The sequence below is a fragment of the Centroberyx gerrardi genome, chromosome 4, assembly GCF_048128805.1.
Source record: "Centroberyx gerrardi isolate f3 chromosome 4, fCenGer3.hap1.cur.20231027, whole genome shotgun sequence".
Taxonomy (NCBI): Eukaryota; Metazoa; Chordata; class Actinopteri; order Beryciformes; family Berycidae; genus Centroberyx; species Centroberyx gerrardi.
Window position 1 is genome coordinate 12331185 of NC_136000.1, and position 21989 is coordinate 12353173.

General features: G+C 44.1%; 1 protein-coding gene across 1 annotated transcript; it reads left to right on the forward strand.

Annotated features, from left to right (window-relative positions):
• Positions 1-101: 101 nt before the first annotated feature.
• Positions 102-18686, forward strand: LOC139910281 (LHFPL tetraspan subfamily member 3 protein-like). The gene is made up of 2 exons (XM_071897534.1): positions 102-528; positions 18418-18686. Exons 1-2 carry the CDS (start codon positions 102-104, stop codon positions 18684-18686), a joined length of 696 nt encoding a protein of 231 aa, XP_071753635.1.
• Positions 18687-21989: the final 3303 nt, after the last annotated feature.

The window sequence follows — 21989 nt, forward strand, 5'->3', positions numbered from 1 at the left end:
TGGGGATGATTATTTTAACACTGTTTCTGAAGTAGGTTAATGATTAGTCCTCGCGTTGCGCTCGGCCATATTGCAACATTCATTTAGTCTTCGGGATTAAAATGATACCTGGAACTGCCGCATCAATGCTACCATCTGCGGAAGCTGCGAAATTGTACCAGACCAATTACGTCCGCAACTCTCGTGTCATCGGACTTTTATGGGCCATCTTTACTATCCTGTTCGGTATCGTTAACGTGACCATCTTCTCACAGCCCTATTGGATTGGCGATGGCGTGGATACGCCACAGGCCGGATACTTCGGCCTTTTCCACTATTGCATCGGAGACGGAATATCCAGAGAGCTGGCCTGCCAGGGCAGCTTCACTGAGTTCGCTGCTATTCCCTCCGGTGCGTTCAAGGCCGCCTCCTTCTTCATTGGGATGTCCATGATGCTGGTTGTCACCTGTATCGGCTGTTTCAGTCTCTTCTTTCTCCTCAGCACTTCCACCGTGTACAAGATTTGTGGCTGGATGCAAGCAGCATCAGGTACGTGCACTTGTTTTTTCCAGTGGGAATACATAGGCTATTCCAGTGGGTTCCGCGGCCCTCGAGGGGTCCTTGAAAGGGTCTTCCAGGGTCTCAGCAAAATGAAAGATTTAGAATGAATGAATGACATGAAAGAATGTCAACGTTGATCATAGGCTTCACTCTCTCCGCTGTTATCTCCCCAGCTATAATAAAAACAGTTGGGCCCATGTAATTCTTTCCTACAGCATCTAACAACAAAAATCAGATGTGGGGTCCCAGGGATAACATCTGATCAAATGGGTGCCCTTGGGGCAATATAGGTGTCTATTTGGGGGTCCTTGACATGAAAACCTTTTTGTAACCCTTGGAATGGGCTACACTGGAATGGATTTGTATTTTATTAGAGTAGTTGGTTCTCAGTGTCCTCAGAGGACATGTGACACTGTCAAGGATCTTTACAGGAACCTCAAGCCAACACAGCTGAAGGGAGTCAAGGCAGTGCTGTCCATGGTGCTGAAGTGTTGCTGAGAGAGTACCAAACATGTTGCCCCTTCCATGAAAGGGGGGGTTGATACTAGACTGTTATCAAGAAACTACCAGTAGGTGGTTATTCAAAGTTAGACCAATCTCAGCTTTACTGGGCGATATCACTGTTTTTGACAGATGGTCAGTGTTACCTTGATGTTAATTCATCACACCATGCTTCTGTATGTTATTCCATTGTTAAACTTTTCTCCTGATACATCACTACCACAGTAGTGCATATAGGCTACAGTACCTCCTGCTGCTTTTCAACCCTAACCCAAATGTCAACAATGGTGGTACGTGATAGATAGTGATAGGAGTGATAGGATAATATAGGAGGGTTGCCATGTACTGTCAGACCAGTGTTCAGATCATAAAAACACATTTCAAAAGAGATACAGAATTTACAAATGTAACTTAACTGAATGTCATGAGAGTAATTGTACACTGTATTTTCAATTATATTGCACAAACGTCCACAGTCATACTGGTACGATAGCACATAATAGTTATAGATACAGTGTAGCAATGTTAGTCTGAATGTGAACTGTTTTCCCATGTTATCATGGTAGAACCACCACAATAGAAAACAAGAAAAGGTGTGTCGCACACTCCAGCTCCATAGAAAATACTTATTGGATAACATTTCGGCCTTGTTCAAGATCAAGAGAACACCACAGTCTATCATCAGACAACAGGTGTGTGTGTGTGCGTGTGTGTGTGTGCATGTCTTTATGTGTGTGTGTGTGTGGGAGGGGGGGTGTCCACAGTATCATAGAGATCAGTGGTTCCACTGCTGGCTGTGAAGTATTTTCTCACTGAAACTGTAGGCTAATGTCATCCAATCCAAGTAGAGGCCTCCATCATCTGAAAGCAATCTAAACATTGCCAAGCGCCCGGCTCTGCTCCGCTGTTCCAGTGGTCGAATCAGCCTGCTTCCTGCTTCCTGCTCACAGCAAACACAAATGAGGGGATTATTTGGAACAACTCCAGCTCGGTGCGTTATCTTGGGCTGAATTAACGCAATAAGCCTGTCTAATGAGGGCACCGCTGGGCTTTGTGGCTCTGCAGCTACGAGATGAAAGAGGAAGCCAAGAGGAGACCCTGACCACAGCAAGCTGGCACAGGGAAGCCTAATGAGCAAGCCTGGCTGCTTAGCACTGTCAAACTTCATTACACTTAGCTCAAGGTTAAACTCATGCTGCCATCACTTACTAGCAAGTCTGGCCCTGCGGAGGACAGGTGGCCCACTGGCATCTGTAATGGGCCCCTTACCGTCATCTGATGTTTTGATGGGGTGGTACAAATAATTGCTATGATAGAGATACAATGGCTGCCAGAATGTGTGTTTGTGTGTGTGTGAGAGAGAAAGAGAGACAGAAGGAGAAAGAGAGAACACAGAGGGTCAGCCAACTTGTTGTCACCCATGCCTGCTCCTGGACTGGTCCAAGGACATGAGTGACACATGCTCAGTATTCACAGCGCTGCTCCCAGCGCACGAGTCTCATACCATTTACTCTCTACTCGCTGGCTCCAATCTCTCTCTCTGCTTCAGCAATTACCATAATAGAGCTTTTTTGTTTTTCCATCACTGCATTGTAGATATAGCATTCTTTCTTGTGTTTGGTGTTTGAAAACTCATATTGTGTTCATTACTGTAGGATAGTGTATCACAACACAGCTCATAGCACAGTACCATGGCTCAGTGAGTTAGCCTTAATATCAACTCAATATCAAGGTCATATGTGTTGGCCAACTGTACATGGCTTAAGCGATGTATACCGTCCGTGCAGCAGCTTTCACAAATCCCTTTGGGCTGAGGCCAGAAGGTTGTGGACATATATTTAACAACATATAACAAATTCACATGGTTAAACAGAGCCCCACTCCGGCGGGTCAGTTACCGCGAACAAGCCCACATCTCCAGCCATCTCCAGGGAGGGGGTTCTTCTCGGTGAAACCCAGGGAAAAAGGCTGAATGTTTGATGAGAGAGCGAGCCACCAGGACACATTAGAGGAGCATCGGCGAGGCGAGGCGGCTCTCAAAATGTCTACCAGAGCAAAAAGAAGTAGAGTGCAGAAGTGCTCCTGCGTCCATCCCGCCCTAGATGAACTCGTATCCTTCTTTTACTCTCTTCACTAGAGCTATTTCTGTCCGTGCATCTGCTCAGGTCCATGGCATGCAGATGTAACCACGTGGGTTTTTTTTTTTTTCCACTGAGCTGAGCATGGCAACCTACATGACGCACAAGCCACTCTACCTTATATCTTTCCGTTACCTTCACACAATTTCACCCTTCTGTGCATCTCTCCGCCAACTCTCTTCACCTGCTCATTTTGACCTTATAGTATCTCCGGTTCCACTCTCCTTTCATTCCTTTTTTCACTTCATCTCCTCTTTCCCCTCCCTCTCCTTCTGTTCACAACCTTGTTTCAGTGAGTACAGTACGTGCTCTCCATTTCTACCTCTCTCTCTCTTTCTCTCTCTCTCTCTCTCTCTCTCTCTCTCTCTCCTGTAACTGCAGTTCTTCGTCAGTCTGTACACCAATTAACTGAGAAACGCAAAACAAAGCTGGCAGTGCCCTCAGAGGCAACCAGACTGTGAGGTCAATGATAATTACTTCACCGTTTCATACCCTCTCTACAAATTCCCTGTCATGTTGGGAGACTGTGCTTTTTTGCCAGCCTTCTCTCTATTTCATACTGTTGTTTCCTCCCCAAAACACAATGAAATGAGTCATACCTGTGAATGAGCAGGACATAATCTAGGACAAGTCAGCACAACACATGTGCAGAGTGTCGCATGTGCAAAGATTTGCTACAGACTGGGCTGTTTTCAGTGGTGGCTGTTTACTCAGGAGTCTGTTTTTCTATTTTCTTTTCGTCTTTTTTTTCTATTCTTTGGACTGTTCTGTTAGACTGCCCATCCTTTCTGTCTCATGTATGGATGTTGTTTTTCTTGGAATAATTAAGAAAAGGAAAAAAAGATTTGCTTTAGAATTCAAAGTCAAGCCGGATGACAAAATTGCATTCGGCAACATCCTCTGCTTAGTGTTTGATGTCTTTGGTAGCGAATACTTAGGGGATAGCTTTTTAGATTGTGCACCAGCCTGTGCTTCCTGCAGCATTTGCAAGGCTTGCTCTGATGATGCGCTGAAATAAATTTAAATGCATGAACCTTTGTTTAATGGGGTCCATTTTCTGGCCCATTGATCCTAAAGGACTTTTGTTTCTGTGCTTGTGCTGCATCTCAGATGTTGTTAATTAGACACACCTATATGGATGTTTATATGGGTGTAAGATTTCATGTTTAATTTTATTACATATAAGATTCATTAGGTTGATCAGCAGGTTGGCAAGTTGATTAAGGAGGCAGCCTCGTTGTCGAAATGTTTCTGGTTCAATCACCAGTAAAAACAGTGTTCAGTATTAATGGCATGCCCCTGAAGAAAGGTACCATAACTCCATATACAGTATATGCATGCATAGTATGCTGCAAGGGTGGATATTGGAAAATATTTAGCTAAAAATACAGTAATGCAATCCAATATGTTCTTGTGGTTGTATCTGTCCTTTTAAAATTAAACCATCACCACAGATACATTCAACACCTCTAATTGGCCTAATAGGGATCAACATGCCAAAACTTTGAAGTCTGCAGCCTGACTGTGGTGAGAAAGGATGAGTAGAAGACAAAGGAGAGACAGAGAGACAGAAACAAAGAGAGCAAAAGAAATGGGAGAAAACATGTCTGAGAGGGGAAGAGCCGTATGATGTCTGAAGGTGGACAGGCAGACAGACAACAAATCAGCGCCATAGAGCTAAGGGAAGACATGCCCAACCCTTTAAGATCTCTCTCTCTCTCTCTCTCTCTCTCTCTCTCTCTCTCTCTCTCTCTCTCTCTCTCTCCCTGTCTCTCTCTCTGTATGTATCATTATCTGCCTTTCTCTCTGGCTGGCTCTCTCACTCCCATGGTCCATTAGTTCCACTGAGAGGCTTGTTCTGAAAGAAGCATTAAAGCCTAGTTGAATGCAGAGATGGATAGTGGTGGAGCTCGGCGTGAGAACAGCCATCCTAGAGCTGCACTTTTCACTGCAGTAGAACTAGACCTGTGCACTCTGTCTTTCTAGTGTTAATGCTGAAAGGGAGCGCTTTTGTCTGCATACCTTATCTGCCTTTATAAGCAGATTAGTGCTTGATGGAGGAAAAGGCTGATTCTGTTGCTTTTGCCACAGGGTGTGTGTTTGTGTGTGTGTGTGTGTGTGTGTGTGTGTACCATCCGGTCCCTTAGGTGGAGAATGTAGAAGCACATCCTATATCTGTCGGCTCATGCATGACCCTGCGCTGCCCAGGGCTCGGTGAAGAGTCTTTTTCCGGCACACTACTCTATGTGGAAAAACAACTTTCTAAAGTCGCCACAATATTATTCTGTTTTTAGCAAGGATTAGCATATAAACCAACTAAATTGTGTTAAATAGGCACAAATGAACAAAGCTTGACTGTAATTTGAGTGCAGCCAAGCTTTGTCTATAATTGACTTGACCCCTTAGTAGTAAACAAACCAAAATTTTGCCAACACAGGAAAAAAAACATTGTATATATTAACCTTTACAGCAGATTAGAGGTTGCTTATTTTTTTATCTTGCAGCTTTTTTTATCACTCATCCTTGAATGACCTCCTGAATCTTAACAGCATGTCACATCGTGTTCAAGTGAGTGAACCTGGCTATTTTCACACAGCAGGGCTAATCTGTACCAGCACTGTGCTTACCCAGAAAATTCATGTTAACTTCGTACAGTTCCATCAACTGTAGTGAATTGTTATCCAGCCATACTTCAGTTCACTTCAATTTGGTTTGACATTGTGGAAATACTTTACCAGGAGAGACCAAGCAGGTACATTACTACTACTACTTTTTCCCCATATAGAGTGTTAGTGAGTGCAAAAGATTATGTAATTCAGAGTTGGTTTGCCTTCTGCTGTTCATAGGATCCCATTTAGTTGGAAACTCCATCAAACATCTTGCTGACAGACATCCTCGTCAACATGAAGCCATAATCCATCTTTGGGAATTCAGTGGCATTTGATTGCTGCCGAGCAGCTTTCATTTCAGGCAGTAATTTCAATAACTGACAGCAGGTTCTCAAAAGAGAACGCAATTGAATAAAAGCGCACAGCAGGAATAATAGAGCTTGCATTGGCAATGGTGTGATTTGCTACACCACTCTGATAATATTTGCTGGATTTTTGCAAGGTGTGTAGAAACTCATGTGACAAAGTTACCTTTTATCAAAGAGATACTTTGCCCAATATTATTAGAACAAAGTATGTAATGGGAAACAGCAGATAAATTATATTAAATGGAGGGACAATGGGGGAAATGAACCAGTAAGTGATAAACACAGGTAATTGGCATTTCTCATTTCCAGTCAATGGATAAATAATCAGGGAGATTTACTATTTGAGGCCTTCCAACTCCCAGATTACTCCCCCTAGCTGTTGAATAAATTACCCATGGCTTGTTCCCTCAAATTAACTTCATAATCTTGTGCGCCTCCACACTGTACAGTCAGAACCATGTAGTCTGGTCCAATTGTATGAATAACTTTCACAAATATTATATAGGCACATCCAATCTGCAGTGTGCGTGTTTGGTGGCTGTTTTTACCTAAAAAGTCTTGTCATGTCTTAGAGTCAGTGTTTGGGGGATGCCAGCTTGACTTACCATGTTAGAATTTGTTCTGGTGTATTCCAGGCAAAGTCAGAAATCTTTATTCAGCCACTCGCACTGCTGTAGCGTCTTACAGTGGAAGGAGTGATGCCTCTCTTCAGTACATCAAGTCAGACCCCCAGTGGGGCAGATTTGTGTAATGTAGACAGTGAAACAACATGGGAGAGTGCTGTCTGCTGCTTTTATGGTGCATTAGCCCTTTCAACTGATACACCAGTGAAAAAGGAACTGAGAAAGAGAAAAGAGTGTGTATTTGTGTGCCTGTGTGCCTCTGTGTGTGTACGTGTGTACATGTGTGCGTGAGTGGGAGAGAGAGAGACTAGACTCATATTGTGGCATTAGAAAAGCAAAATAACAAACAAGACAAGATAATACAAGATTTTGAAGCAACAGAAACATGAAACCCCCGCAGAGTAGCGCACAAAGCTTAAATAGGCTTCAGAAGTCTTTGGCTGAAACCCACACTGGCTGTCTGGAGGACTTGACAGTGCCAGTCAGGTGGTAGCAGAGGGGTGAGGAGTAGCGGTTTGGGATAATTGCGGAGCCTATCTGTATTCTCACTGGGTCTTCTCAGAGCGGCGCTGAAACTGAATGTGCTGACCCACAACCTTTTTCAATCAAATCAACTGGATGCACAACACTGCCTCCCGCACTAATCCACACATGGCACCTTCGCGGCAGGCGGCTCAACGCTCTAAGGTGAGATAGAGATGATCTCTAGAGTACAAACTCATCGCTGTGCCTCTCCCCAGCTCTCTCTCTCTCTCTCTCTCTCTCTCGCTCTCTCTCCCCTATCTATCGCTCTCTCTCTTTCTGTCTCATGCATACACACTCTCTTTCTCTCTCTCCCCTTCTTATATTTCTTCCTCCCCTCTTCCCTCTCTAACAAGTTGATCTGCTTTAAAACCACCTCTGCATTAACACCTTCCACTACTGCATTTTTTTAATTAAGAAACACACACAGCCAGTTGAACACCATCTAATTATAGCTGGGGGGCATAGGGGAACCATCCGCCATGCAGCTCACAGTCCTGCTGACAGTGGGCAGGAGGAACGGAGGATGGATGGGGGGGTGGATGTGCACGCCCCCAACACAAAAACAGCACACACAAACCTAATAATTTATATAGTAAGAGTTCAGAAATACTGTATTCCTACCAATTTATTATGTTCATGAGAGATTCATACAGATGGCTTTAGAGGGATGGCCATGTGGTGTTGTGTAATGCAGGAATTGTTCATTTAGTGCTTATTTGTGAATGCAGAACAGTTGGTTTAATTTAAAGACCCCCAAGATCAGGTTTTTGGACGTAAACCCAAACAGATCAATGGTGATTAATTAGCCCACTCTTTATGAGTTTGGGTGTAGCACACTGAAATACAAACTCTAAATGCCAGCCAAGTCATCATGACTCCCCTGAGTCCTCTGGTGTCCCTGCAGCCCTGCTGGGTGTGGACTATAGATTTGCCGGAGTTAATCCCTGTGATCTCAGAAGTAGCCTGGCTCAGGCGGGAGCTCAGGCCGGGGAGGCTGCTGATTTATTCCACTGGAGGAGGTATGAGGTGGGACAACAAGGACACTGTGACCCATAAAAAAACTTACTATGCTGTAGTGACAGCAGTGGTAGCAGTGCACATGCTTGCATGTGTGTATGTGTTTATGTATGAGTGTGTGTGTGTGTGTGTATGCATGCACATACAAGCACACATATGCGACACACATACAAATACATTAATTTCCGTCAGTTACAGTGGTTTGTGTGTGCTTAAAGGATAAGGCCGGTGTTTTTTAATGCATTTCTTACCGTCAACAAATCCTATGAAAATAACAAAATCAACAATGCGTTTGCTCTACTCCCGTTACTTTCTGACTTCCCACGTACCGTTTTTAGCCGTCAACCCGGAAGTCATTGGCTCCAATTGTAAGCTAAAAACCCTTAAATACAGCTCACAAAGACATAGTTTCAATTTTAAAAATCGCTAACTGTTACCACGAAAAGTCAGGCTGTTGTAGTTATTACCAAATCAAATTCAAATGGGAACAAATTCTTCATTACGCTGGGGACTATTTTCGGTGCTACGGAACTACTTTCCTGATATCGCAAAGTGTTTACAGCTGGCTTATTAAGTTGTTTGAGGAAAAAGTCGGCCGGCCCAGTGCATCGTGATGATGAAATATGCTGCCCTGAGCAACGGCATGGCTCTCTGATGTGTTTTTAATCGTTTTTTTAATACAATGAATTTCTATGGCTTCATTGGGCACCGGCTACATGGACGAGACTTGTTGGCAAAACAAAATCATTGCTGATTTGGTTATTTTCATAGGATTTGTTGACGGTAAGAAATGCATTAAAAAACACCAGCATTATCCTTTAAGTTATTCCAGGCCTTAAGCAATAAGGCTGGAGGGAGCATTCTGTTAATGCAACCAAATTTTATATTTCTAATTTCTGAGTGTTTTGCCATTTCGACAGCAAATGCAGCTGTAACTACATCATTATTCAATGACCTCGTTGCGGAGGTTGGTCCTCTGCCGCAGCCCCTCAGTCTGTCCCGGGTGAATACTCCTAATGTTTGATCGCTGCCCGAGAGAGCACAATTCTGCTTCAGCCATGGCCGCTTCCCTCATGAGCTGGCGGCCCGGTCAATGTTTTCATGGAGAAATCAAAGGCCTCTTTTGATCCCCACTGCCCTGGCCAATGCTGATCCTCTGTGGAGGTACAGGCCGCATCTGGACCTGTTACATAAGCCCTCCACCCCGGCTGCCTCCCGCTCTGCTCACTGCGGTTTACGCTGCGCTCCTCCCTCAATTCCTCTCCCCCTCCCTCCATCCACCTCCGCATCCGTACCTCTGCTTCAACCTGAAGTGCTACATCTGCCAGAGGCACAGGGCGCACACCTCTACCATCCTGATAGAGATCACTTGAGTGTAGCCCTTGTATAATTTCAGAGGGCACGGTGTGGCCCTCCTTTGTCCTGCTTCACCTGTAGACTATCACAGGCCTCTCTCTTTTCTAATACCAACTTTAATCAATATGTAATAATGAGGAGCCCTCTCACAGCATGGTCTGTGGACATTGGCAGTCAGAGCACATACCCTCTCTGAATATATTTGGCCAAAGCAGGCGGGAGAAGAAAAGCTTCTAAAGATGACGCAACGTCACTGAGCATCAACTCCAAGGAGACAATGAGCCACTGTTTATGCGGTGTGTCGCCTAATGCCTTTGAGTAAGAAATATTACAGATGATTGGCAATCTTACAGTACATGCTTTCACACATCATGCCCACATAATGCCCTATGGTAATATACTGTATATATATATATAGATAGAGGTCACAGTAAATGGAAGAAATTGATGGTGTGTTGAACCACAACGCTGATCCATTGTCACTGCATGACAGAAAATCCTTTTTGGAAGAGATGTCTCTTTTCAGCCTGATGGCATCATACCTAAGGCTAGCTCTAAAGCTGTTGTCAAAATTATATTTCTAAAGATGAGTCTCCCTCTAGTTAAATTGTATTCCCTGTTGTATAAGTCAGAGTGCTTCCCACAGCCTACAGGTACAGTATACTGTACAGTAGCCGCAGGGACATGTGTGGGAAGATTATTTTCAGGATTGCAAGATGGTGAAAAAGTTTGCGTAAGACTTGTCCTGGCACAAAACAGATGATTTGATGAAATAAGCCATTCCTTGCTCCTTCTAATCCTTGAATTGATTTGATAGGTAGGCTGTGGGCATTATGTGCTCGCTGTGCAGAAAATAACTGATGATGTTGACAGAGAGAGCTAAAGAGGATGCCTGGAAGCTCCTTGCTCCCCTCCAGCAACCACAAGTTTTGCCAACAACTGGAGCAGAAATAGATTTGGACTGAAGACAGCTCATCTCAAGAAGCATGTACCTCATCTTCCTGGGGAGATAGTTGGAGTCAGTTTGAAAAGTTTCTCTTGCTCCACTTTCCACTGCATCCTTGACACTTAGGACATGTTTTTTTAAAGAACAGTCTTGAGTTTGTGTCCAGCCAACTGTCTAAAAGAATCTTCATCTTCTGTCTCTGCTGTGTAGAAGTGTGAAACTGTCAGTCCTATATGACATTTCGAAAACTTTTTTTGACTTATTGCCGCATAAACTGAGAGAGACAGATTATGACATTGTCACAGTAACAAATTACATTGTTATCCTTTCTATAATAGCACTTCCACAGCACTCATACTCTCCTTCCATTGTTCTCTCCACACCCCATATACCTGGACTATGAAAGCTTTTACTCAGACTTATGGGGGTGACACATTTTCACACTCCATTTAGCCACACTATATACATCATACACTCCTAATTGCCCCATTTATCTGGATGCAATTATGGTATATCATTGTCATAGTCTGAGGCCATCATTCTTGTGGACTCGTTGGCTCATCTTTGGAGCCAGAGATGAATTATAATTGTCCAGAGTGAACAGAGGGCTGATGCTGCCCACAATTCATCAGAGCCAATCTGGACTGGCAGTGGGGAAGATTGGATTAATTTGTCTCATTCTACACCCTCATCATCATCATCATCATCATTTGACTACACAGAGCTCCCAGAAGTGGCTCTACAGGTACAGCTGGGCTCATATTTTCTTAAGTGTTATTGTAGTTATGAGACTGACATCTCATAACTACATGGGAAGCAACCATAGCAACCTAAAACTGAATGACTCCCTTTTTGCAACAAGCCAGACCTTCACTGGCTTAACTCCAAATTATTAATTGAAATCCTTGAGCAAACAATGTGCCAGGCAATTTCAATCAATCCCAGAATATATACCACTGGGTGTTATGTGTATTTGCTCACATTGGACAATACAATCACAAAAAAAGTGTTTGGAAATCAATCCACCATAGTTTTCTGTGATGATAATGCCTGGCGCAATATGAATTTGTCCTGATGTGGTAAACCCCACCCACCTAGTATTCCAAGCAGGTGTAAGATTTGACCCAGGTCGGCTGCAGTGGCATATTTTACCCACTAACACTGTAAAAGAATGAACAGATTGCCTTGCACTTACATGCGTGTGTGGGCTAGTTTTGGATAGTAGAGTTCCAGTCCAGATGGTGTAGCTTGATAATGTATACAACCATAAGTCTGCTTCTAATATCGGAAACTACACTGGGAGTCATCAAGCCTCACACACACACACACACACACACACACAGTCCTTGAAGAGGACCATAGCAGTGCTCCTACTAATTATGCTCTTCATTCTGCTCTAACAAAACCTTTCCTCCTCTATCTCTATTGGTGTAGGACGCTCCTTTATTCCCAAGCCTCCCACCTCTGCCTCGCAGCCTCATTTAGTGGCACACAAGCAGAAACACACTACCACTGTAGATGGTGCCAGCTCTCCTCCTCCTCTCTGCTGTCTGTCTGTGTTTTGGCATTGACAGTCAGTCATTCAGTGAGAGGCAGCACCTAGCTCCCACTCTTTTATTAACCCTTATTTAACCAGACCAGCGGCCTCTGGGAGTAGTGCAAGAGGTGGCGAGTTATGCATATTAACACTCACATCCGGCAGGACTAACACTGAGAAGCTCTGCAGGAGTAGCTGGAGGCTCAGCAGTAGTTGTTTACAGAGAGAGGGGACAGCATGTCTTGTTCACTTACCCTGCCCAGAGTCAGTCAGGGGATTCAAACCAGTAACCTTCCAGTGACATGATGGCTTCTTTAGACATTAGGCTACTGCCACCACTGCCACCTCTCCTCCACAATCTGGCATTAGGCCTTGGGCTGCTTGTCTCCAGTCTCAGAGACGTGAGTCATCCGACCACCCAGCCACACTGTCACACACTGCCTTACTACCGGCAGGAGTCTCACTCAGCCTAGAGCTTATGCTGAGAACAGCAATGTAGACAACAAGCATCAGGGATGAACCGTGTCTCAAGGGGCAGTAGATCACATTACTAGCCAATGAAGAACAATCACAAGCTGTTATATGGTTATGTTTGGATGTGTGTAATAATGTTACTGTCTTTTTGTATGTCATTACACTTGTGTCTTCTGGGTTTCCCTGCTGCAAATCAATTGCCTTCTATAAGAAAGGGACTAAAAGGAAGACTGAACTGAACCCATTGCACTCATGTGAACTTGAGATTTAGCTACATTCAGGTCACTGTTTCACCTGTGGGAGCCTAACATTAGCTGTGCTTTAAGCAGACTTACCTATGCATATTCATAGGAAGCCCCACTGGGATAAACACTCAAAGCTGTTCCCAGAACTTCTGTGCTGATTTTCTGTGTTGAAATGATTTTTTTTAGTTTTTACCTTAAATGCCACTCTGCCAGCCATGGGCTCATACACCAGAGAGGCTGTCTGTTCGGTAAACACGCTCATTTATTCATCAGCACCAAGATGTGTCACTGTGAGAAGTGACAAATGATGTTCAGCACATAAACCACTGCATCTATTTTGCACAAAGACGGAGATGTTTGTGTATGTCTCTGCGTGTGTTTGTGTGTGTGTGTGTGTGTGTGTGTGTGTGTGTGTGTGTGTGTGTGTGTGGTACAACTAGATCCATATGCAGTCTGAGATAGAACAGTTTGGAATGTGTGTATGCATAATTCAGTTTGTCACAGCTATTTAAACAAAGAGCTGGAGAAAATGGGATCCACAAAGGACTGTGGGAGTTGAAAAATGTGAATCCCATTTCATGGCTACTTAGATGTGCTGCAGATGTGTGAGAGATGCGGAGAGCAGGAATATTGAACATGCAGAGAAAGAATCACACACAAACACGCGCGCATGCACAACTGCATATTTGCATACATTTACATAGTCACCCGTGCAATGCCGGAACACTAAAAATACACTCAGATTTGCAACGGTCTCGACTGTCTCTGCTGAGCATGAGCATCAGATAGTACGGGGGGTTGAATTACAACCTCTGCATCATAAACCTGAATCTGTTGCAGTGTGTTTAGTGACAAATATATCAGATTTATTTCTTTGTATGCTAAACAGAAGCTCTGAATCCTGCCAAATCCAATCAAGCAGCTGCTTTGGAGGTCACATTGGAGCTCCACTGACCCTTGGCATCTACACTACTTGCAAATGACACATCGAGATTATAGGAGTCAATGGGATTCATTCGGTATCAATGAGATTAACTAGTCTTTTCAGGAAAATGAGCCAATGTGCTACTGGCACATCCATCGCTATCACAGAGTTCTGTACCGTATCCCAACCTGGCCATCTGCCGGTCGGCCCTCAGACGTCCCCATAGTGCCGTTCACACCTAATCTGCCCTACCTATGGTCTCTTACATAAGCTGCTGTTTGCCAACACGCATTTCTCATTCCAGCTTTCCACTTGCATGATCCCAGTGTTCCCAGGGAGAGAGAGAGAGAGTAGAGAGAGGTGTGTGTATCTGCAGTATGTGTGTGTGTGGAGGAGAGAGAGTGAGAAAGCGCTGAGAATAGCTCCGCCAAGGGGCTCCAGCATATGGTAGCCAGTGCTCATGACGTTAGTATGGTGCTGGGTACTTGCTGGAGGCCACACACAGGGCCGCGGCATGGCACATGGGCTCTGTCTCTCACCACCTCCTCCTCCTCCTCTCTCTCTCTCTCTCTCTCTCTCTCTCCCTCTGTCTTCGTCAGCCTCTCTCTCCTCCTCCTCTCTCTAACTCTACCTCTCCCTGCCTCTTCCTCAGTCTCTCCTGTCTCTATGCCTGGCTTCTGCTCTCCTCTACTCTCTTGAGAACAGAAAAGAGGCAGAGAGAAGGGCAAAGCTGAAAGGGTAGGATAATGCCGTCAGTTAATATCATGTCTCCGCTTCGACTGACAGCTGCATTCTGTCAGGTGTGCTGCTATTTCTGTTGCTAGGATTTGGAGCATATCATTTATTACTGCAGCATGAAGTTGTTGTTGTGTTGAAATGCTGTGAATTACATATATCTACTTCAGGTGAATATGTAAATATGCTCTTATGATAAGAAAAATATTATTCTATATTTATATGCCATTATATCATCGTTTATATCTTAACTTCAGAAAAAAAATATTTTGAATTGGGCAGTGCCAGTTGTTTGGCCCCTTAGTCCCCAACATAAAACCTTCCCATGCTTCCTTGTGGTCCACCTGCCCCTCAGAAATGTAATATCTAACTTCTCTCAAATACAACATTTCATTTGTGCTATTTAGTCATAATTATTCCAAATATATAGTAGATCATACTTGAATAATCCATCCCCCCCCCCCCCCCCCCCAATGGTTTTAGTTCCTTCCATAAATGAGTCGGCACCACCAGAGATAGCTGCATTCGAAAATGCAACAGTTGCCAAGCTGGTAATAACTATAGTAATATCCAATCTCAGATATTCTTACACGGTCTGTTATCAGACTCCATTGTAGCTGCACTGGAAATATCTCAGCATGACGTAACGTCATCTTCGTTTACACACCACCAGACAATGAAATTGGCCCAGAAATGCAAGGTATATTGCCAACAGTTTAAACTTTAATATCTCTGTTCTCTATTGATTTGCATGGTAGACATATGTGTATGAGCCTGCCACCCCCAGACATTTTGGGTGCACTAGATCCCTGATGAAAAACCTACATCCCTGAGTTCTCATTGAATTTGTGCACCATGACATATTTAACATTTTAATGTATTTGGAATCTCTTACAAGGCAGCAAACTAAATAGTACAGAGAAGATAGTTGATTTATAAACTGGCTAACACATAAATGTCATGTCCCTTTGTCCAGAATACTGTTAATTCTGCGTAAAAACCTTAAGTGAACCCTCTTTTCTTCCTTCGCTGCTGTCATGGGTGTAGCTTCCTATTGGTGGTATAGCAGTTGTTTCTTTTGTTTTGTTTTTTGTTTTTTTCTCAGTGAATTTGATTAAGCCCCTGATTATGTAAGTGGATGTAGCGCTGTGCTGGAATGGGGCTGCTGGCAGGTGCTGAGTTGTGTTGTGTTGTGTGTGTGGCTGTGGATTAGTTGACTCTAGGCTTGCTGTTACAGTGTGTGGAGGGGACATGTGCTTCTCTTACCACATGCTGTTTCTGGGAACAGGAGTGGCATATGTGGCACCCTCTGCTGGTGTAAACTTGGCCAGTGCATCCCTCTGAGATGTTCACCTGCAGAGGCAGGCTTTGTAGCAGATGTTTTATAATATTCTGTTTGCGACTGTGACAGGTATTTTTCTGCTCTTGTGTCTCTCTTGCTCTCTTTCGGTCTGTCTCCCCTGGCGTCATCAGCATTTGTCACTACTGTAGGTGTACACCTCCTTTATTTCTCTTTTTCGTCCTGCCTCGGTCGTTCTTTCTTTCTGTCTCACCTGCTCCAGAGCTCTGCGTGCCTCTCCTCTCTCCTCCTGTGCCTCAATGTAAAATTCATGTCGATGTCGATTCAAGCCAGCGGCGTGGAGCAGACACCCAGGAGGATCTGGAAAAGCTTTTCGTACCTTTGCAATAAATGCATTTATGAGACAGAGGGAATAGTAATATTGTGTATTCTATTGTAGTTATTAACTCACAGAAGATCTAATGTTATTCAGACGATCTAATGTTCAGTCTTCCATGGCGCTCCCTTCAATGAACATTGTTACATACACTCATATCATAGCATTTATAAATCTAAGAGAAATAGAGATGGTAGTAATTTATTCTTGTTCTAAGGAAAATGTTTTCCTGGTGTGCTGGCCAAAAGTTATATTTCCACCAGTGCACCACAGTGTATGATTTCCCATGGAGCCACACCCCCAGTCAGCAGCACCCACAAAACACATGGACAGCTCCCCCTGCAGATCAGCTGATAACATGACAGCCTAAAGGCAGATGTTTCAGCTTTCAGCACCGTCTCCGGGTTGGACAGCTCCCCTCAAAACACAGCGGATACCAAAATCAGCCCTCTCAGCAAGTCACATTCATAGTAATATTATGTTATTACGTAACGCTGATCACTGGTTGCTCTTGTTTAATCACCTGTTGTCTGCTTAGATGGCTGTGAGGTGATGTAAAGGAATACTACAAATTTTCTCTGGTAACAACCGCCATAGAAATGTCTGACGTAGAATTGTTCATACAGCTGAGTGAAATACAGTGAGTTTTCAGCACTCTTGGCCATCCATTTGAGTCAGAACACCTACCTGAGCCCTTGCTCTGTGAACCACTGTGTGCGTACGAATTTGTTTTGACAGGCAGAGCCAGAGGGAGAGGCAGGAGAGGAGTCTAGGGGATGCTCTGCTCTGTTAGGTATGCAGTTTGTCTGCAGCATACCGCTCTGTAATTTCTCTCTTTCTCACTCTCTCTCTGTTACTGAATCTCTCTCTCCCTCTCTCTCCACCCTGTGATGTCTTTCAAGACTATTAAAGACCGCAGCATTACCGTAACAAGCCGCAGTGTGTGTGCTTTAATGCGTACGTGTGGGCAGCTCGCGTATGCATGTGGGAATAGAGCAGGATCGTTCTCACTCTTGGTTTTAAGACAGTGGATAAGGCAGAGAGGAGCTAGAAAGGAGGACGAGGAGGAGGAGTAGAGGAAGGAATTAGGGAGGAAGGGAAGTGGCATAAATGTACAGGAAGGGGAGAGCATACAAATGAGTGAGATTTCTGTTTGAAGGGTGTACAAATAAAGGCAGTGAGCAGGCTCTTAAGAGATGCAGAACCCATGGGCAACAAACTCAGGCAATATTCATAAGTAGACACACCCTCGTTTATCCATAAACCCTAATACACAAACACCATCTGGGGAGGAAAAAAATGTGAGCAAAAGTTTGGGGGATAAAGAAGTGGGGAGTCTGTTTTATTATTAATGTGCAATGCACTCTGGGTAATTGTGCAGTCAGCTCCTTTTCCAGGCCTTGTGCTGTTCTGCCGCAGCGTCACCTCAGAGAAGAATCTCTTCCAAATTGAAGATGAGAGAGATTTTACCCCTTGGGCAGAAACTGAGAATGAGGAGCTGCTAGTTAATATTGAAGAGGGAGAGAAAAGATGGGGGTGGAGGCGAAAGGCAAATTCCATGCTGCAAGACTGTGCATGGTCTCTCATCATGTTTCTGAAAGGGGCAATGGAGTCATGTAACAAAACAAACAAACTGCATTGAGCAGTGCTGGCTGTCAAATCACTGCCCATCAATTAAAATGCGAGTTAACAGAAAATGCCTGGCAGTTTTGGAGGACCATTCATATAATCAGCCCAATTAGTGGACTAAAACTCTCGCTGCTCTTGTCTCTGTCTGTGACTATCACTGTTGTTGTTTACTGCTGTTGTTATTTACTCTGTTCTACTGCTGGCACACATCTCGTCTAGACACTTCCAGCCTAAGGGAGGGAATGAAAATCAATTTGATAAATGCAATAAAAACATGGTGAAATCTTCAAAGAGAGGAGGGTAAAAGGGTAGAGACTTTTAAAGCACTTTAAATGATCATTCTTCCTCTTTATCTCTCATTTCCCCCCAAAATCTCATTATCCCTTACCTCATTTATTACACTGCACTTCTTCCCCACCTCTTTTTTGTCCCACTTCCCTCTTTCCCCTCTCCTGCCTTCCCTTCTCCTCCCTTCCTCCTGCCTCACCTCCTCCTTCCCTTCCATCCACTCGTTGTTTGCACCTTCCTTGTCCTCCACCCTCCTCATTCCATCCTTCTCTCCCCTCCCACAAGGTGTCTGTCTGGTGCTGGGCTGCATGATCTATCCTGATGGCTGGGACAGCGATGAGGTCCGACGGATGTGTGGAGAGCAGACAGACAAGTACAGCCTGGGGGCGTGCTCGGTGCGCTGGGCCTACATCCTGGCTATCATGGGCATCCTGGACGCCCTCATCCTCTCCTTCCTGGCCTTCGTCCTGGGGAACCGGCAGGACGGACTCATGACCGAAGAGCTGCTGGCTGAGAGCAAGGGTGAGAATGTTATGAAATCTGATGTAATGTGATACTTTACTGATCTCCATAGGGGAATTTGCTTTTCGCCCCCCCACCAGCGAGGTCAGAGTGCAGGTCGAGCTTCAGAACAGCAGGAGCAGGTAGGGATTTAGCGCCTTGTTTAAGAAAACTTCTGCCTGCCAACATGGGGCTTGAACCCAGATTCTTGGGTGAAGGATGGTTTCATTGACCACCTGGTCGCCCCCAAAGGTTTGCAGAACTATTTCTGGAATTGATTAGTTGACCTTGTGAACATTTCTCTTAAAATATGGATTGTGTAAATGCATCTAGTATTGGAAGGATTGGAAAGTGATTTCGCTGAACTACAATAATTTTTAATCTTGTATATTGGGTAATCAATCTCAGAGTCACTGATGTGGAATTGATCAATCTTACTTAGCTCAATGGTACCAATTGGATTGTCCCAAAAGTGCACTCCCAACACAATTTGTATTAGGCAGCTGGCTGTATTGTAATAGTCAGCTGGCAAAAGAAGACACTTAAAGTAAATGAGATTTAAATTTCAACCAATAGAGTAGACAACTGATTCATCACAACCCATGTGACATTGCACAACACATTAAATGGAAAGTTTACACACCCAAAGATAGTGACAGCACATATGCTGGCAAATAGACAAATTGGGCTCAATTCATAAAAGGATCTCATACTTCTATTTGTACGTATGACAAATTAAAGCTTTGATTTCATGAGGAATTGATGCTGCCTCTAAATAATGATAAATCTGAGCAATACCTATGGCACTGCATGAGCCTATTTCTGGGTAATGAGTATGATATGGCATATCACAAAAATAATAACATGAAAAAGGTATGAATCCTATATACATCAGTTTCATTGGGGTTTTTTTTTGCCATTTTTTGGAATGATTCTATGACGGACTCCTGGAAAAAAAGAAATCAAAGGACATTTTAATAACTGAGCTACCATGTGTGCTCATTTTCACATAGACGTGAACCATCAAATCACATTTCCGACATTAGCTATGCTACCTCGCAAACCACATATCCACTTACTGTACCATGACTGTATGATGATCCTTCAAAGATATCAGGACAATCCCGCAGACCCCCTGCCACCACCAGACCTCACTCCCCCACCAAAGATCAACCGTTCAGTCAGGGGACATGATGATTTAGTCATGGAAATGGCCGAGCCTGCACCGGTGTCCATGCATAATTCTGCATCACTATCACAGGGGTTATGCGGTGAGATGCTGTGAAAAGGCGCAGGTCCTGCCATGTCGCCTCAGTGTGTCCCGGTGGGGAATGGGATTAGTATGTCCGCGCCCTGTAGGCTGTAATGGAACCAGACAGGCATGGACAACCAACATTCCCTTAAAGGGAGGTGGGGAGAGGGAACAGGAAAAGAGGGATGGAAAGGAAACAGGAGATAGAGAAAAGGAGAGAGAGCAGAAACGTTAAATGCAGCTGAGGGCTTTTGGAGTGGCGTGGTTAATTACCAACAGATGTTTCCTTAGTTTGCTGTCACCCTGTTCTTATGAGGGAGCTATACACGCGACTTATGTTATTGTAACATTGCTGTGGTGCCGCATGTAATTGTCTGCAGCTTTAGAAAGGGCTGGCATCACCCTCCATACACAGCAATATAACGGCTGTTAGTTACTAAGCCTCAGTGATGATGCTGCTCTCTCAAAATAGTTACATGCAAACTGCGTTTTCTCACACCCTCCCCGGTGACCTTCAATTGAGAAAGACGGGATAGAGAGACGATATGAAAGAGCTTGGAACAATGTTACAGAAGAGAAAACTTGAAAGGGATTATGAGTAGCATTACTAGTCAATAAATAGCCTTATTGTGTGGCCTCATTATGTACCGGTTCCTTTAGGGCTCTGGGGAATCCTTCGTTCTTGAATAGTTCATTACAGCTCAATTGTCTTTTACCAAATTAGCTCATCCCTGGCGCCATCTGCTGGCCTTCATCTGCTCTTCACCCAGTCAGTCTGAACGGAGCACGCTGGCTTGCTCCGTTGTTGGCATTGTGTGAACGTGGCAGTCTATAAATAGTATGACCTTGAGTTGTAGCTCTTTCAAATTTTTTCTCCCTTTCTCCCTTCCGTTCTCACAGAGGGAGGGAATGCCTAAAGTAACCCATAGGTAAGTCATGAAAAAACATAAAAAAAAAGCAATACCACAAAATATACATCCACTAATAGTCTTACACAGACATTGCTGTTGTATTTCTTGTAGTGCACCCCCTCATTATGTAAACCATCATGCACAATGTAATAGCGTTGTAAGGTTTGATAGGCATGAAAATGTCATTTGTGTCCCCACGGACTATACTGCAGGGTAATTGGAATGTAAATTTGATTTACACCGTGCCTCCTGCAACACCCCTCATCTTTCTATCTCTCTCTCTCTCTCTCTCTCTCTCTCTCTCTCTCAGGTCCCTGAATTTCCATGTGTCTGTTTTCATAATGTACCAGACCCTCAACACCAACTTAAAGGAGGGAGGCAGTCCGGGGCAGTGGAAGAGAGGAATACAGTCATTCTAGGGAGCCAGGCAGCCAGCCAGCCTGCCGTTCACACCTACCTACCACAAACCCAGTGTAACCTGCCCTTGATGTCATCCATCCTGCTCACGGTCCCTACGTCGTCTCTAGGCTTCTCCCCCGGCACTTAGACAGAGCCCGGTGCACTTATAACCCCATGTGTCTACAGAGCTAACCCTTGCACAACATTGCATAGACCATGGCCGGGGCAGAGACTGTTATTGTCCCGTTGAGAAGTATGGACTACCCACTACCTACCTGGAAAGGCACAGGGTTGAAATTGTACACCTACGAGCACAGACGAAGAAATAGACATACACACACACACACATGCACAGACACACACACACACACACACACATACACACACTCATATGCCAGCTCACTCACATCCACAAACACAAAAAAATGCACCCACAAACTCTGTAATTACACACACATACATATACATGTAAAGATGCACCTGTGGGTGTGCACACACACACACACACACACACACACACCATACATCAACAAACTCTGTAATTACAAGTATTCAACTATGTTAACACTTAGATATGTGTACCACCGCCTGAATGTGTGTCATGTTTTATTTGTGAAAAGAAGAAACTGCTCATTTTCAGATAATATTGGGTTGATGTAACTCTGTTGTGTTTCATATGTAAGCTATGACAATGAAATGAAAGTTTTCTTTCTTCTTCTTTTGCTCACATTCCCCTTTGTTCCTCTTAATTTACTAGAACAGATATTTAAGACTGTTTTCCGAGGATAATGAAT

Coding starts and splice junctions, on each gene's coding strand:
- LOC139910281 (XM_071897534.1), top strand. CDS start 102: ATGATACCTGGAACTGCCGCATCAATGCTACCATCTGCGGAAGCTGCG. Junction 529..18,417: donor CTGGATGCAAGCAGCATCAG/GTACGTGCACTT, acceptor CCCTCCCACAAG/GTGTCTGTCTGGTGCTGGGC.